Genomic DNA, 15,497 nt, shown 5'->3' with positions numbered 1-15,497 from the left:
ACTTTATAAGATTATGAATACTGTTTTCAAAAAAGGGGGCCAAAGTAGGCCTTGGTCCCATATCAGGTGACACCATAGATCAAAGCACAAAAAAGAGACAGGAAGGATTTCAGCAGGTTGGAGAAGGAGATAGATAGGCCTGTGGTGTGGCCACGTGGAGACACAGATAAGTTGCAGTTTATTCTGGTAAAGACCTTTGTACCTGACATGCAGCAAGCCCCAGTCCTGATGGAGGGGGGATGTAGCCAGTTCCCTACTGCTAAAGCATTTTGGCTTTGCAGGCAAAACCTGCATTCCAAATCTAACTCTAACAGCCTTGCAAACAAGCTACTTAACTTCATTGGTAAAGGCTCTGTCAAAGGCCAGGCATGATGGTTCACACCTCTAAACCCAGCACTTTGGGAGGCGGAGGCAGGCAGATCACCTGAGGTCAGAAGTTCAAGACTAGCCTAGCCAACATGGTGAAAACCCGTCTCTACTAAAAATGCAAAAAATTAGCTGGGTGTGGTGACAGGCACCTGTAATCCCAGCTACTTGGGAGGCTGAGTAGGAGAACCATTGGAACCCAGGAGATGGAGTTTACAGTGAGCTGAGATCACGCCATTACATTCCAGCCTGGGCAACAGAGCAAGACTCAGCCTCGGGAAAAAAATAAAAATAAAATACAAAAATTAGCCAGGTATGGTGGCGTGTCCCTGTAATCCCAGCTACTCGGGAGACTGAGGTGGGAGAATTGCTTGAACCCAGGAGGCGGAGGTTGCAGTGAGCCACTGTACTCCAGCCTAGGTGACAGAGCAGTAATTCCAGCACTTTGGGAGGCCAAGGTTGGGCCGATCACCTGAGGTCAGGAGTTCGAGACCAGGCTGGCCAACACGGTGAAACCCCATCTCTACTAAATATACAAAAATTAGCCAGGCGTGGTGGTGGGTGCCTGCAATCCCAGCTACTCAGGAGGCTGAGGCAGGAGAATCACTTGAACCCAGGAGGCAAAGATTGTAATGAGCCAAGATCTCACCACCGCACTCCAGCCTGGGTGACAGAGGGAGACTCCATCTCAAAAAAAAAAAAAAAACTCTGTCAAAAGATGTTCATGAGGTTAATGAAGTAACATACCTTTGTACTTTTTATTAAAGTACTATTACTATTCTCATAAAGTGCATATCATCATGCCTTGTGCTCAAGTTCATTTTTAACACATTTGTCTCCCCAACTTGTAGACAGAGCCTTGTCTCGTTGATGTTGTTTCTTCCCCTCAGCAATAAGCATAAAGCTCCAAAAGTGTGTTGTGTGGAATTGTGCATTAATTTCTAGTTGTTTCGTGTTTGTGAGTCTCACCTTAAGTGAAATCTGAGGAAGCTTAAGGGCAGGGACCCCTTACCCCCAATGTAATTATCACAAAACTGGGCATGCACCTACTTACTGGAGCTTAGGGAGAAGGTTGTGCCTGATTAGAAAAGGTGTTCAAGTTGTGCTTCTCCCTTGTAGGGATTTCCCAGATGACCCAGGTGTGCAGTGGGACACAGAGCATGTGGCCAGCGTCCTCCTCCAGCACATAGAAGTGAATGGCATCAATCTGGTAAGGGGGCAGCTCCCTGAATGGAAAGCCTGAGGTCTTGGTCCCATTCACACCAGGTGGTTTCTGTAATTTTTCCTGTGGCCGCCCTCCCACTTCCAGTCTTTCTCCAGGGCCACTCTCTAAGGAGGCCAGAACTTCCAATGCTCACTGTTAAACCTACTGAGGAACAAACACGCCTTTTGATATCTTTACTATCTTTTGTGAGACTGAATAACTAAATTATCAATGCTCAGATAGAGGCAGAAATTTTTTCTAAACTGTGCCCTCCTTAATACCCTCAAGCCCCCGCCTTTGTGCTGACACCTAAAAACTCTGGTCTCCCATAGCCTGCCCAGTGATTCTCATTTATACAGAACTTCACCTCACCGTTTACTAAGCATTTTCACAGAATATCATCTTAACTTTAAAAGTAAACTTTGTGGCTGGATGCGGTGGCTCATGCCTGTAATCCCAGCACATTGGTAGGCCGAGTTGGACAGATCACCTAAGTTGGGAGTTCCAGACCAGCCTGGCCAGCATGGTGAAACCCCGTCTCTATTAAAAATACAAAAATTAGCCGGGTGTGGTTGCGTGTGCCTGTATCGCAGCTACTTGGGAGGCTGAGGCTCAGAATCACTTGAACTTGGGAGGCAGAGGTTGCAGTGCGCAAAGATCCTGTTACTGCACTCCATCCTGGGCGGCAGAGCGAGACTCTGTCTCAGAAATAAAAAAAAAGTAAAATTCTCAGTTTACATTGAAGAAACTGAGGTTTTGCAGAGGCCAAGCAGCTTGTCCAAGGTAAGCAAGTGGTGGTGAAGCTAGGATTTTTAAGTGTTGATTTCTTCATTCCAAAAAAACATGAGAATGCATTTTTTATACCCACTAAGGAAGACAATTTTACATGCAATTAGAGCAATAGCAGAGATTCGTATTTACTGCAAAGGTGGACAAGCCAATCAACACCAGTCTCAGCTCTTCTAGGGTCAGCAGGACTGCTTAGCCCATAGTCAATTTTAAAGCTGCCAAGGAGGTTTACTGTCTACTACTCAAAAAATATATAATAATCCTTCATGAGATAATACCTAAAATTCCACATTTAAAGCCTCACTCATTTGGTTTGAGTTTTGATTAAGTTCTCATTAAACATGAATCCTGCTGGCAGAGAAACATATTAGGCTTTTTTTTTTTTTTTTTTTTTTAAAGACACAGGTTCTCCCTCTGTTGCCCAAGCTGGAGTGCAGTGGCTGCCTCAGCCTCCCAAGTAGCTAGGGCTATAGGCACATACCATCATGTCCAGCTAAATTTTTTTTTCTTTGTTTTTTTTTTTTTTTCCTGAAATGGAGTCTCCCTCTATCGCCCAGGCTGGAGTGCAGTGGTGGGATCTTGGTTTACTGCAACCTCCGCCTCCTGGGTTCAAGTGATTCTCCTGCCTCAGCCTCCCGAGTAGCTGGAACTACAGGTGCGTGCCACCACGCCAGGCTAATTTTTGTATTTTTAGTAGAGATGGAGTTTCACCATGTTGGTCAGGCTGGTCTCAAATTCCTGACCTAGTGATCCACCCACCTCGGCCTCCCAAGTGCTGAGATTATAGGCATGAGCCACCATACACAGCCAATTTTTTTTCTTTTGAGACAGAGTCTTGCTCTGTCGCCCAGGCTGGAGTGCAGTGGCACGATCTCCGCTCACTGCAAGTTCCGCCTCCTGGGTTCACACCATTCTCCTGCCTCAGCCTCCTGAGTAGCTGGGACTACAGGCGCCCGCCACCACGCCCGGCTAATTTTTTGTATTTTTAATAGAGAAGGGGTTTCCCTATATTAGCCAGGATGGTCTCGATCTCCTGACCTCATGATCCACCCAACTTGGCCTCCCAAAGTGCTGGGATTACAGGCGTCAGCCACCACGCCCGGCCTAAATTTTTTTTTAGTTATAGGATCTTGCTGTGTTGGCCTGGCTTGTCTTCATCTCTTGGGCTCAAGCTATCCTCCCTCACTGGCCTCCCAAAGCACTGGGATTACAGGTGTGAGCCACTGCACCAGGTCCTGAGAGCAGATTTTCATTGATATATTCATTGAACTGTTTTTGTTTTCTAATGACAGAAATACAACTGAAATTTAGTACACACAGGCCAAAACAGGCACTTAACTGACTCACCCTGAGTCACATAAAGGCTGAGCTACAGATGGGCCTCAGATACCCTGACCCTACCAGGACTCATCTCCATCTTGCTCTGCATGTTGGCTTTATTCCTTTTCCTGGCTGGAAAAATGGTCACCAGCAGCTTGCAGGCCCCACACTCTTGCTTACCCTTCCCAGAGGGTCTGAGCATGAAAGCGGTAGTGTTAGATCCATGGGCTTAGGAATAATGCCCAGCTGTGCTGACTGGGGCTTGCCTTGGTTCTCTTACTCCTCCTCTTCAGCCCACACAGTTGGAACTTCTCAGAGCCTCCACAGCCTAGATATGTAGACAGAGCTGAGGTTGGAAGTTGTCAGGGCCAGCCACCCTGGCACCTCATTTTCTATGCTAGTGGCTTCCCAGTCCCTAAATACTCTCTGTCCTCCCCTACTTCAGTGCATGAGAACTACTGGTCTTCCAAGTTGCTTCTGCTGTAGGATACTCTCATCTTTTTTTTTTTTCCTATGAGACAGAGTTTCACTCTGTCTCTGTACTGGAGTGCAGTGGTGTGACCTCAGCTCACTGCAACCTCTGACTGCCCGGTTCAAGCAATTCTCCTGCCTCAGCCTCCCAAGTAGCTGGGACTACAAGTGTGCACCACTATGCCCAGATAATTTTTGATTTTTTGGTAGAGATGGGGTTTCACAGCCTCTCAAAGTACTGGGATTACAGGAGTGAGCCACTGCGCCCAGCCTACTAACAAATTTCTTGTGACACACTTGCTATTCATAAGGAAACTCAAGTTTACAGTACAGTTGAGAATGATTTCTCTGGCCTGCACTTAGTGCCATAGTAGAAGTATAAGATCATGCTAACACCGTGGCCAGTGTAGCTATAACTGGCCATCATTCGAGCTGAGCATGGGTTTCCATTCAGCCCAGAAGTTTCAATTGCACACAAGAGATAGTGAAACAGCAACACAGAAGCACAGACAGAGGTGTGGAGCACAGACTAAGCCACGGGGAGAGAGTTTCTCACCTGGGCTGAACCAGGATGAGAGCATAAGCTCTCCATCATCATCCAAAGCAAAACTGGCTCTGTAGCCATCAATGCAGGAAACTGGGTTCTGTCTGGCCCCAGCTCTATAGTACTGCAGGAACACCACAAAGACCACAAGGAATAGCAGACAGGACAGAGCTTTGAAAACTACAAAGCTGGCTGGGTGTGGTGGCTCACGCCTATAATCCTAGCACTTTGGGAGGCTGAGGTGGGAGGATCGCTTGAGGCCAGGAGTTTAAGACCAGCCTGGGCAGTATAGCAAGACTCCATCTCTATTTTAAAATAAAATAAAATAAATGTTAAAAAGAAAAGTAAAAAGCTACCATCCTTGGAAAGCAGCCTAGGGGGGTAGTAATGTCTTCTCTGGGTGTCAAGCAGGCTAGGTCCTGGGCCTCATTTCATCTAATATTTATTGAGTACTCAATATGGGACATTCACTATCAGTGGTGAACTAGGAATACAACAGTGAGCCAGAAGCACTTAGTCCTTGCTCCCATAGAGCAGGATGTGTCAGTGCAGCACTATTGCACATTTGAGACTGGAGAATGTGTTGTGGGGGTTGGCCTTGTGTATTGAAGGATGTTTAGCTGCATCCCTGGCTACTACCCACTAGATGTCAGTAGCAATCCCCCTCCTCAGTTGTCACAATCGAAACGTCTCTAGGCCACATGCAGTGGCTCACACCTGTAATTCCAACACTTTCAGAGGCTCAGGCAGGGGGTAGATCACTTGAGACCAGCCTGGACAACACAGTGAGACCCTGCCTTTACAAAAAAATTTAAAAATTAGCTAGGTGTGGTAGCACGCACTTATAGTCCCAGCTACTCAGAAGGCTGAGGCTGAGGTGGGAGAATCACTTGAGCCTGGGAGGTTGAGGCTGCAGTGAGCATGATCACGTCACTGCACTCCAGCCTAGGTGACAGAATAAGACCCTGTCTCAAAACAAAACAAAACAAAAAAACAAAAACCAGCTGGGCACGGTGGCTCACGCCTGTAATCCCAGCACTTTGGGAGGCCGAGGCAGGCAGATCATGAAGTCAGGAGATCGAGACCATCCTGGCTAACTCAGTGAAACCCCATCTCTACTAAAAACACAAAAAATTAGCCGGGCATGGTGGCGGGCGCCTGTAGTCCCAGCTACTTGGGAGGCTGAGGCAGGAGAATTGCATGAACCCAGGAGGCAGAGCTTGCAGTGAGCTGAGATCGTGCCACTGCACTCCAGCCTGGGCAACAGAGCGAGATTCTGACTCAAAAAAAAAAAAAAACCTCCAGAAGTTACCAAATGACCCCGGGGCAAAACTACCCTAGGTGAGAACCAGTGTCTTAGGAACCAGAGCAGCCCCACAGTTACCTATTTATTGGGATCTGGGTAAGATTTTATTTGAGCAAATACTTTTGCACTTTAGGAAAAAATAACAATGGATGGAGTTTTGTAAAGAATGACAGGTGCCATTGTCATGTACAAATTTGCAAAGTTCAGAGAGCTGAACACAATTTAGCTTAGCCCTACTTGCAACAGAAAGGGAGAAACTACAAGGTACAGGATGAGAGAAAAAGCAAAGACTGGAGAATTTCAAAAGTGATGGAGCTGAATTTCATGGGACCCCAAATCCACTAACCAAGGGACTGCCCTCCAGCACCCTTCTGATATTCATCCAGCCAGTGTGCTAGCCAGCTCCATCTGATGGCAACAGACTGGGAGTTGAGTTACTCTAGGGTTTTCTGCTGTACAGTTTTCGTTTTTGTAGCAAGATGAGGTTCTTGTTCTTGTTGCTTAGGCTGGAATGCGTGGTGCTATCATAGCCCACTATAACATCAAACTCCTAGGCTCAAATGACCCTCCTGCCTCAACCTCCTGAGTAGCTGGGGCTACAGGTGCACGCCAGAATGCCCAGCTAATTTTGTTGTTGTTGTTTTGTTTTTTTGAGGCAGAGTCTCGCTCTGTCACCCAGGCTGGACTACAGTGGCGCCATCTCGGCTCACTGCAATCTCTGCCTCCCGGATTCACGCCATTCTCCTGCCTCAGCCTCCCGAGTAGCTGGGACTACAGGCGCCTGCCACCACATCTGGCTAATTTTTTCTATTTTTAGTAGATATGGGGTTTCACTGTGTTAGCCAGGATGGTCTCAATCTCCTGACCTTGTTATCCGCCTGCCTCGGCCTCCCAAAGTGCTGGGATTACAGGCATCAGCCACCGCGCCCGGCCTGTTATTGTTTTTTGAGACAGAGTCTCACTCTGTTGCCAGGCTGGAGTGCAGTGGTGTGATCTCGGCTCACTTCAACCTCTGCCTCCCGGGTTCAAGTGAATCTCCTGCCTCAGCCCCCCGAGTAGCGGGGACTACAGAAGCATACCACCATGCCTGGCTAGTTTTTTTGTATTTTTAGTAGAGACGGGGTTTCACCAGCCTGGCCAGGTTGATCTTGAACTCCTGACCTCATCTCCCACCCACCTCTGCCCTCCAAAGTGCTGGGATTACAGGCATGAGCCACCGCGCCCAGCCTCGCTGTACAGTTTTTAAACACTATCTTCACCTCAACCCAGCGAGGAAAGTAGAGCTGGCATTACTTTTCCTGATCTTACACATGAGGAAACCTGAGACATTCCATGTTGAAATAACTTCCAGTACTAAAGTTTTCCGACTTGCCCAAGGTACTGTAATTAACTAGGGTTAGAGATAAAAGTAGACTTTAATCTCCCCCAACCACCACCCTACCACCCATCTTGTACTGCATGGAAGGGTGAGATCAGAACCACGTATCTGAGTTATACGTTTAGCTCTTTTTTTTTTTTTTTTTTTTTGAGATGGAGTTTCCTTCTTGTTGGCCAGGCTGGAGTGCAATGGCGCGAAATTGGCTCACTGCAACCTCTGACTCCCAGGTTCAAGTGATTCTCCTGCCTCAGCCTCCTGAGTAGCTGGGATTACAGGTATGCGCCACTAGGCCCAGCTAATTTTGTATTTTTAGTAGAGACAGGGTTTCTCCATGTTGGTCAGGCTGGTCTCGAACTCCCAACTTGCCTCTGCCTCCCAAAGTGCTAGGATTACAGGCGTAAGCCACCGCACCTGGCCGGCTTTTGAACTATATCAACCCTGAAGGGGTGAGATTCTTAGAATGACAGTTCAGAGACGGTCAGGAGAGTAGGGGAGATGGAAACACATGCTGCAAGTGGTAAGGCTCAGCTTCGATTGCCCAGCCCTGGGAAAGCCTTTCTCTTCAGAGCATTTGATCCACGGAAACTTGGCAGTTAGAGCTTTAAAAGGAAAGGGAGAGGGAAATGAAAGAGAGAGGGTTCTGTCAGGGAGCTGCTCGGTTTTAACAAATGGGGCCATTCCCATGGCACAAGCACAACCCTTCTCTCTGTTATCAGGAGACCATATTGAGATTACCCTGAATTCACCTAAAGTGGTGCTGACTCTTCATGATGTTCCCAGTGATTCCTGAATCTCGTGATGGCCAGAAGCCGGTCTCCCCATGGCCATGGCACTCTGAGAGGATGTTTGGTGACTGGACCTTGTGTTTTGTGGTTGTTTGCACTGTCTCCACCTCTTAGATTTGGTCTTCTTGCTAGGCCATAGGGTGTGGGCCTGACCCAGTGCAGTAAAATCCAGGGCACCTTGGCCTAGGTGCTAACTCCTTCAGAGTTTCTGCTTTATTTCCACAGCTGCACGTTTCCAGCCTGCACTGTGCATGCTGGGTGGGAGAGGGCAGCTTGAATGCAATAACTACACCTAGCACAGTTGACAAAAGTCTTTCTTTACTACCGTGAAGGAAACCACATTTAAAAATGTGTCCCCTTATGTATCCTCTGGGCATTACATATAGTTCTCTCATCAAAGGTAAGAATGATTTTGACCCCAGTGCCTGGTACAGAGTTAGTGCTCAGTAATGTCAGTTAGCTATTATTACAGCTATTACCACAACCTCTAAAAAGAAATGCTTAGCTGGGCACAGTATCTTATGCCTGTAATCCCAGCACTTTAGGAGGCCAAAACAGGAGGATCATTTGACCCCAGGAGTTTGAGACCAGCCTGGGCAATGTGGCGAGACCTTGTCTTTACAAAAAGAAAATTTTTTAATTAGCTGGGCCTGGTGACACGTGCCTATAGTCTCAGCTACTTGGGAGAGGAAGACAGGAGGATCACTTGAGCCCAGGAGTTCAAAGTTACAGTGAGCCATGATCACACCATTCCAGCCTGGGCGACAGAGGGAGACCTTGTCTCTAAAAAATAAAAGAAAAACAAAAACAAAAAACCCTGGATGCAGTGGCTCACACCTGTAATCCCAGCATTTTGGGAGGCCGAAGCTGGCAGATTGCTTGAGCCCAGGAGTTCAAGACCAACCTCAGTAACATAATGAGACCTTGTCTCTACTAAACATTTAGAAAATTAGCCAGGCGTGGTGGCATGCACCTATAGTCCCAGCTACTTAGGACGATGAGGTGGGAGGATTGCATGAGCCCAGGAGGTCAAGGCTACAGTGAGCTATCTTCATGCCACTGTACTACAGCCTGGGTGGCAGAGCAGGAACACTTAACCATCTCATAGATAACTAGGTTAATCTTCTTTCAGGGACCTAAAGAGCAAAGTGATAAAGTGAACATAAAAGCAATTTGAAAAGTAAGTGACAGAAGCATGAAAAGTATCCTGTTTTTTTTGTTTGTTTGTTTGTTTTCTTTTTTTTTTGAGACGAGTCTCACTCTGTCACCCAGGCTGGAGTAAAGTTGCACAATCTTGGCTCACTGCAACCTCCGCCTCCTGGGTTCACGCCATTCTCCCACCTCAGCCTCCCGAGTAGCTGGGACTACAGGTGCCCACCACCACGCCCGGCTAGTTTTTTGTATCTTTTAGTAGAGACCCTGCCCAGCCGAAAAGTATCATTTTTAAATTACTTCTTACTTGGATTCCATTGTTGAGCACAAAACAGTAATCTGGTTCAGGATAGAAATATAAACATTAGGCCTGGCGTCGTGGCTCACATCTGTAATCCCAGCACTTTGGGAGGCCAAGGCGGGTGGATCACCAGGTCAGGAGTTCGAGATCAGCCTGGCCAACATGACAAAACCCCATCTCTACCAAATATATAAAAAATCAGCTGGGTGTGGTGGCACACACCTGTAATCCCAGCTACTCAGAAGGCTGAGGCAGAAGAATTGCTGGAACCCGGGAGGTGGAAGTTGCAGTAAGCCAAGAGATCATGCCACTGCACTCCAGCCTGGGCAACAGAGCAAGTCTCCATTTCAAAAAAAAATAAAGAAACAGAAATATAAACATTAGGGCCGGGCGCGGTGGCTCAAGCCTGTAATCCCAGCACTTTGGGAGGCGGAGACGGGCGGATCACGAGCTCAGGAGATCGAGACCATCCTGGCTAACACGGTGAAACCCCGTCTCTACTAAAAAAATACAAAAAACTAGCTGGGCGAGGTGGTGGGCGCCTGTAGTCCCAGCTACTCGGGAGGCTGAGGCAGGAGAATGGCGTAAACCCGGGAGGCGGAGCTTGCAGTGAGCTGAGATCCGGCCACCGCACTCCAGCCTGGGCGACAGAGCGAGACTCCGTCTCAAAAAAAAAAAAAAAAAAAAAAAGAAATATAAACATTAGGCCAGGCGCATGGCTCACTCCTGTAATCCCAACACTGGGAGGCCGAAGCGGGTAGATCACTTGAGTCAGGAGTTCGAGACCAGCCTGGCCAACATAGTGAAACCCTGTCTCTACTAAAAATACAAAAAGTAGCCAGGCGTGGTGGCACGTACCTGTAGGCCCAGCTACTCGGGAGCAGAGGTGAGAGAATCTCTTGAACCCAGGAGGCAGGGGTTGCAGTGAGCCAAGATCGCATCACTGCACTCTAGTTTGGGCAACAGAGCGAGACTCCATCTCAGAAAAAAAAGGAAGAAAAAGAAATATAAACCATTAATCATTAAAAGACTTTAGTTGAATTATGGCATTCTGTTGTTAAAATTCTTCCATTACCCACCACTTCTGTTGATTTTGTCAACATGGTAATACATTGAGGCTCATGGTGGTAACTTTAATGTCACAGGATCCTAAAATGTCTTCTGAATTATTAAAAAGTGTGTGTGGGCCGGGCGCGGTGGCTCAAGCCTGTAATCCCAGCACTTTGGAAGGCCGAGACGGGCGGATCACGAGGTCAGGAGATCGAGACCATCCTGACTAACACAGTGAAACCCCGTCTCTACTAAAAAATACAAAAAACTACCCAGGCGAGGTGGTGGGCACCTGTAGTCCCAGCTACTCAGGAGGCTGAGGTGGGAGAATGGCGTGAACTCGGGAGGCGGAGCTTGCAGTGAGCTGTGATCTGGCCACTGCACTCCAGCCTGGGCGACAGAGCGAGACTCTGTCTCAAAAAAGAAAAAAAAAAAGTGTGTGTGTGTGTGTGTATGTGTGTGTGTGTGTGTGTGTGTGTGTGTGTGTTCGGTGCCATGAACAGTGAGGTTAACTATGTACTTATCTTTTCAAATAAGGGATCCATTAATGACTCTCAAGATAATCCTTCTAACCAGAGTGCTTGCTTGCCTGGAATACCATATTCCCTCACAGATGAGCTCTTCCAGACCCCAGGAGAAAGCATAACTAATCTAAACTTATGTACTTGGTTGGTAGCTATCAGAATAAGAGTGTAGGTCTTCTGATTCTCTCTCTTTTTTTTTTTTTTTTTTTTTTTTTGAGATGGAATTTCGCTCTTGTCACCCAGGCTGGAGTCTAGTGGCGTGATATTGGCTCAATGCAACCTCTGCCTCCCAGGTTCAAGTGATTCTCCTGCCTCAGCCTCACAAGTAGCTGGGACTACAGGCGCCCACCACCACGTCCGGCTCATTTTTGTATTTTTAGTAGAGACAGGATTTCGCCATGTTGGCCAGGCTGATCTCGAACTCCTGACCTCAAGTGATCTGCCCGCCTCAGTCTTCCAAAGGTCTTTTGATTCTTACACAGTGCTTCTTCCTGCAACCTAGCACGCCTTCTCACATAGAGGATGCTGGTAAAGAGAGTGGACTGTGGAGTCAGAAAGATCCAAACCCCAAGAACAACTCCTCCACTCAGTGGCAAGGTGATCCCAGCCTCGGCCTCTGCTTTCTGAACTTCCTCAGGTGTAAGATAGGGTTAATACTATGCCTTTGCTCAGTAAATGTTAGCCACTCTTATTAACAGAGGGCTTGCTGTACATGCAGTCACTATGCTTTACAGTTTAAAATAGAAAGACCAAGAGTGAATCCCTTCCCAGCCCATTCCAACCCCAGTTCCAGGTTCCTTCATCCATGCAGGATGGTCACCTTTCCATGGGGACAGCTGGCCTCTTTCCATCACCCCTAATCAACCATTCTATCCTTTTCTTCAGTCCTTGTTGTCATTTTTATGTTTCTTTTATTATTTAAGTTAGCTTTTTTATTATAATTATTCAAATTATCCTTTGTTTTTTCTTTAATTCATTTGTGTAGAAATGAAATGTTGGAATACAGACTGAGCTTGTAGTTAATAAACAGATGTTGATATAGCTGTGAAAATGGAAACAGAAGCAGTCTATGAATAAATACACTTTTTCCATGAACTCAATCCCAGGACACGGTGGACATTGTCCCTCAAAGTTTTTTTTTGCCCTCAGTATGGCATGAGAAAAAGAGAACCAGTAGTTCAGGCTGTATCTGCATGAACAGAGTTCACTTAGAAGCTAGCCAGGAATGCTAAATGTGCTAATAAATGGCTAAACCGATAAGCAACAAAGATATTCTGAACCCAAGTTGCTATCATGGCTGAATTCCACTCTGCTCCACTGGTTAGGAAACCCTGGGAAAGCGTCAACCCCTGGGAAACAGTCTCTACGTGGTCAACCACAGCATGAGCTACACACCACTGATCTGCTCAGAAGTCACTTCAGATAGATGCTGCATTTGAAAAGTTTCAGGGTTCTGTTCTCTCCTCTCCTTCCCAAGGGAAGGCGATAGCTCCATTGAAGTTGAGGTGGTGGAGAAGGCATTCAGACAGTCATAAGTGAAAACCCTGTGTTTCTCTACAGGTGGTGACTTTCGATGCAGGGGGAGTAAGTGGCCACAGCAATCACATTGCTCTGTATGCAGCTGTGAGGTATGATTCTCTGGGTGATGGAGGTGGAGGAGGGTTTGTTTATTTGATTAGGGCTCATGGTTTAAAGTCTAAAGCACTTTCCCACTTGTTATCTGAGACCATGAAACTCACTGCTGGCTTATCTAGCCCTGCTCACTGCATCTCACCATGTCCTCTCTCTGAGAAATCTCTCGAGTCCTAGTACGAATGCTCATCTCCTAAACAGCTGAATTTTTTGTATACACTGAATACTGCAAATGGGATAATTGACTTTATTCATCTCTTTTCTGTGGCCATAGGAAGCTTGAGGGCCAAATTTGCAACCCCTGTGGCACATGGACAAGACTTTAAGGAATGAGTGCTGTGAATCAGTGTGCCTCTAGAGTCACCATCTTCTTCCCCTTACTCTCACTTCCTTCGTGTATTTTATACAACTCTCAAATCTTTGGAGAAGGAGGATATACATACATAATATGAAATGCATTTGTTCTTCACAGTCGCCCGATTTTACTGATATTTATTTACATTTTACCAATAAAAATAAAATGCAAGCTCAAAGGTATTGAGTGACGTAGAGTCATATAAACATAGATGTGTTTCCTGTCCCCTAGCAAAGTGCTTCTCCTGGGCCCCTGATCAGCGGTTTGGCAGGCCTGTCCCAGCTACTGAGGAAGGAAAGGAGCAACTTGAAGGGAAGGACTTATTTGATAAGCTTCTTCTAAATATGCTTAACACTCAGACTGAAGCAATGCAATATGTAAAGTTGGAAATAACCTCACCAACCATTAAGTCCAGCCACCTCATTTTACTGAGGCTGGGAAGTGGTTTGCCCAGCACGACAAGGTTAAACTATGGCAGAGGCAGAATTCAGAATCCTAGTTCTCCATTCATTATTCTCTCAGATGTATGTGAAGACCAATCCAAACTGAAGACCCTCCTTGTCCTTAAATTTTACATCACTTGGTGGAAGATGCTATAATTTTACCCACATACTCTTTCTACACAGCTTTCCCTGTTTCCTTGACTGTGGAATGAGGGGAGGCTAGACTGTTCTCCCGTAAAGGCTATCAGTTCCTGGTCCAGCCAGAGGCCACAGCTTTAGAGGAGACATGCTGCTAGTTGCATTAGGTCCCTTCAGATTCAGGAAAGAAACATTCCCTGGTTAGTCTGAAATACAATTTTTTTTGATGATATATGGAGAAATGAGGCAGCCCCGGAGTGGTCTTTCCAACCACATGGTTACTCTGAGGCCTTGAGCTTCCAAGACTAGCATGGACAGCAAGCCCTATGGAGAACTGGAAAAATGGTCTCACCTCATTCTGGATGCACACTGAGCCTGGCGATTTCTCACCAAGAATTTACACTGCACCAGAGAAAGGATCAGGTCAGGTCTGTTGCAAACAAACTAAGAGCACCTCCACAGGCAGGGGGCTGGGGCACTTGAGATTGAGTCACCTGGTCCCATTCCTGGTCCAGTCACCACTGAAGCGGGGAAAGCAGAGAAGGCATCATTCTGGATGGAAAGAACCCAAGGAAACAACTCTGTGTAGATAGAACTGCCTGGGACCATTTTCCTCAGAAGAGGCTGGAGTGCCACAGGCTCTCAGCACGAAGGTGGGCCACTGTGCTTCAGATAAAACAATTCATGGACATGCCACCAATCTTCTAAAACCTTTTTCCCCACAGTCATCTCTTGCCTGCTAAATTCATTAGACTCACCTTAGCCCTCAGCCATCTTCAGCTTTCCGTGGCATTTGGCCCTGCCTGTCCCTCACTGCAATGCTGCTCTGGCGTATATGGCACCAGCTTGCCCTCCTCACTCTGGCCTTTCTGGCTACTTCTCAGTCTCTTCCTGGCTTCCCTCCCACCAGTGGCCCCTTGGTCCCCCTGTCCCCAAGGCTTGCTCCCCAGCCCTCCTCAGCACAGCTTCCCCTGTGGCTTTAAGGACTATAAGCTCTATTTCCAGACAGGTGCCTCCAGCTCACTGCTTTCCCTGGATATCAGAATATCCACAGGGCTTTGCCCAGAGTACAGAACAAGCCACTTCATTCTCAGGATCCCAGAAATCTTTTTCAGGTTTTTCTTTTCTTTCTTTTCTTTCTTTCTTTTTTTTTTTAAGACAGAATCTCGCTCTGTCGCCCAGGCTGGAGGGCAGTGGTGTGATCTCGGCTCACTGCAGCTTCCGCCTCCTGGGTTCAAGCGATTCTCCTGCCTCAGCCTCCTGAGTAGCTGGGACTACCAGTGCATGCCACCACACCTGGCTATTGTATTTTTATTAGAGATGGAGTTTCACCATATTGGCCAGACTGGGTTGAACTCCTGACCTCGTGATCCACTAACCTCGGCCTCCCAAAGTGCTGGGTTTACAGGCGTGAGCCACCGCGCCTGGCTCCTTTTTCAGGTTTTTCTACCTCTTAGGCTCTGCCAGGCAGTCAGTTCCATGAGTTTGTCAATTTTCTCTCAACTTCTCTTCTTTAACCCCTGTTCCCAAGAGTCTCTGTTCATATAAGTATGTGTGTCTGTGTTGCTGGGGCCACTTTCCCAATCTTTCTCTGCCCCCAGATTTCTAAACAACAAAGTGGGGAAGAGACTTGGAGCTCATTGCAGTTGACACTCCCCTCCTCTTAAGGTGGTGAGCACAGAATGACCTTCGCTGTCAGAAGGTAGGTGTGGGGGAGCTCAGAAAGGAGAAAGGAAATA

The 15,497-nt window shown here is 47.0% G+C and overlaps 1 protein-coding gene across 2 annotated transcripts in view; it reads left to right on the top strand.

The window, feature by feature from the left end:
* The window catches only part of PIGL (phosphatidylinositol glycan anchor biosynthesis class L), a 115,704-nt gene that overhangs the window by 82,990 nt on the left and 17,217 nt on the right, over positions 1-15,497 (top strand). For both annotated transcript variants that reach the window (XM_033181774.1, XM_033181776.1), the window contains exons 3-4: positions 1,486-1,576; positions 12,751-12,818. In XM_033181774.1, the coding sequence (XP_033037665.1) occupies positions 1,486-1,576; positions 12,751-12,818 (159 nt within the window). The remainder of the gene's footprint in view (positions 1-1,485; positions 1,577-12,750; positions 12,819-15,497) is intronic.

Source organism: Trachypithecus francoisi, unplaced genomic scaffold, assembly GCF_009764315.1.
Source record: "Trachypithecus francoisi isolate TF-2019V2 unplaced genomic scaffold, Tfra_2.0 Lachesis_group20, whole genome shotgun sequence".
NCBI classification, from domain to species: Eukaryota; Metazoa; Chordata; class Mammalia; order Primates; family Cercopithecidae; genus Trachypithecus; species Trachypithecus francoisi.
Note: the sequence above shows the minus strand (reverse complement) of the source record. Positions and strands in the feature narration are given on the sequence as shown.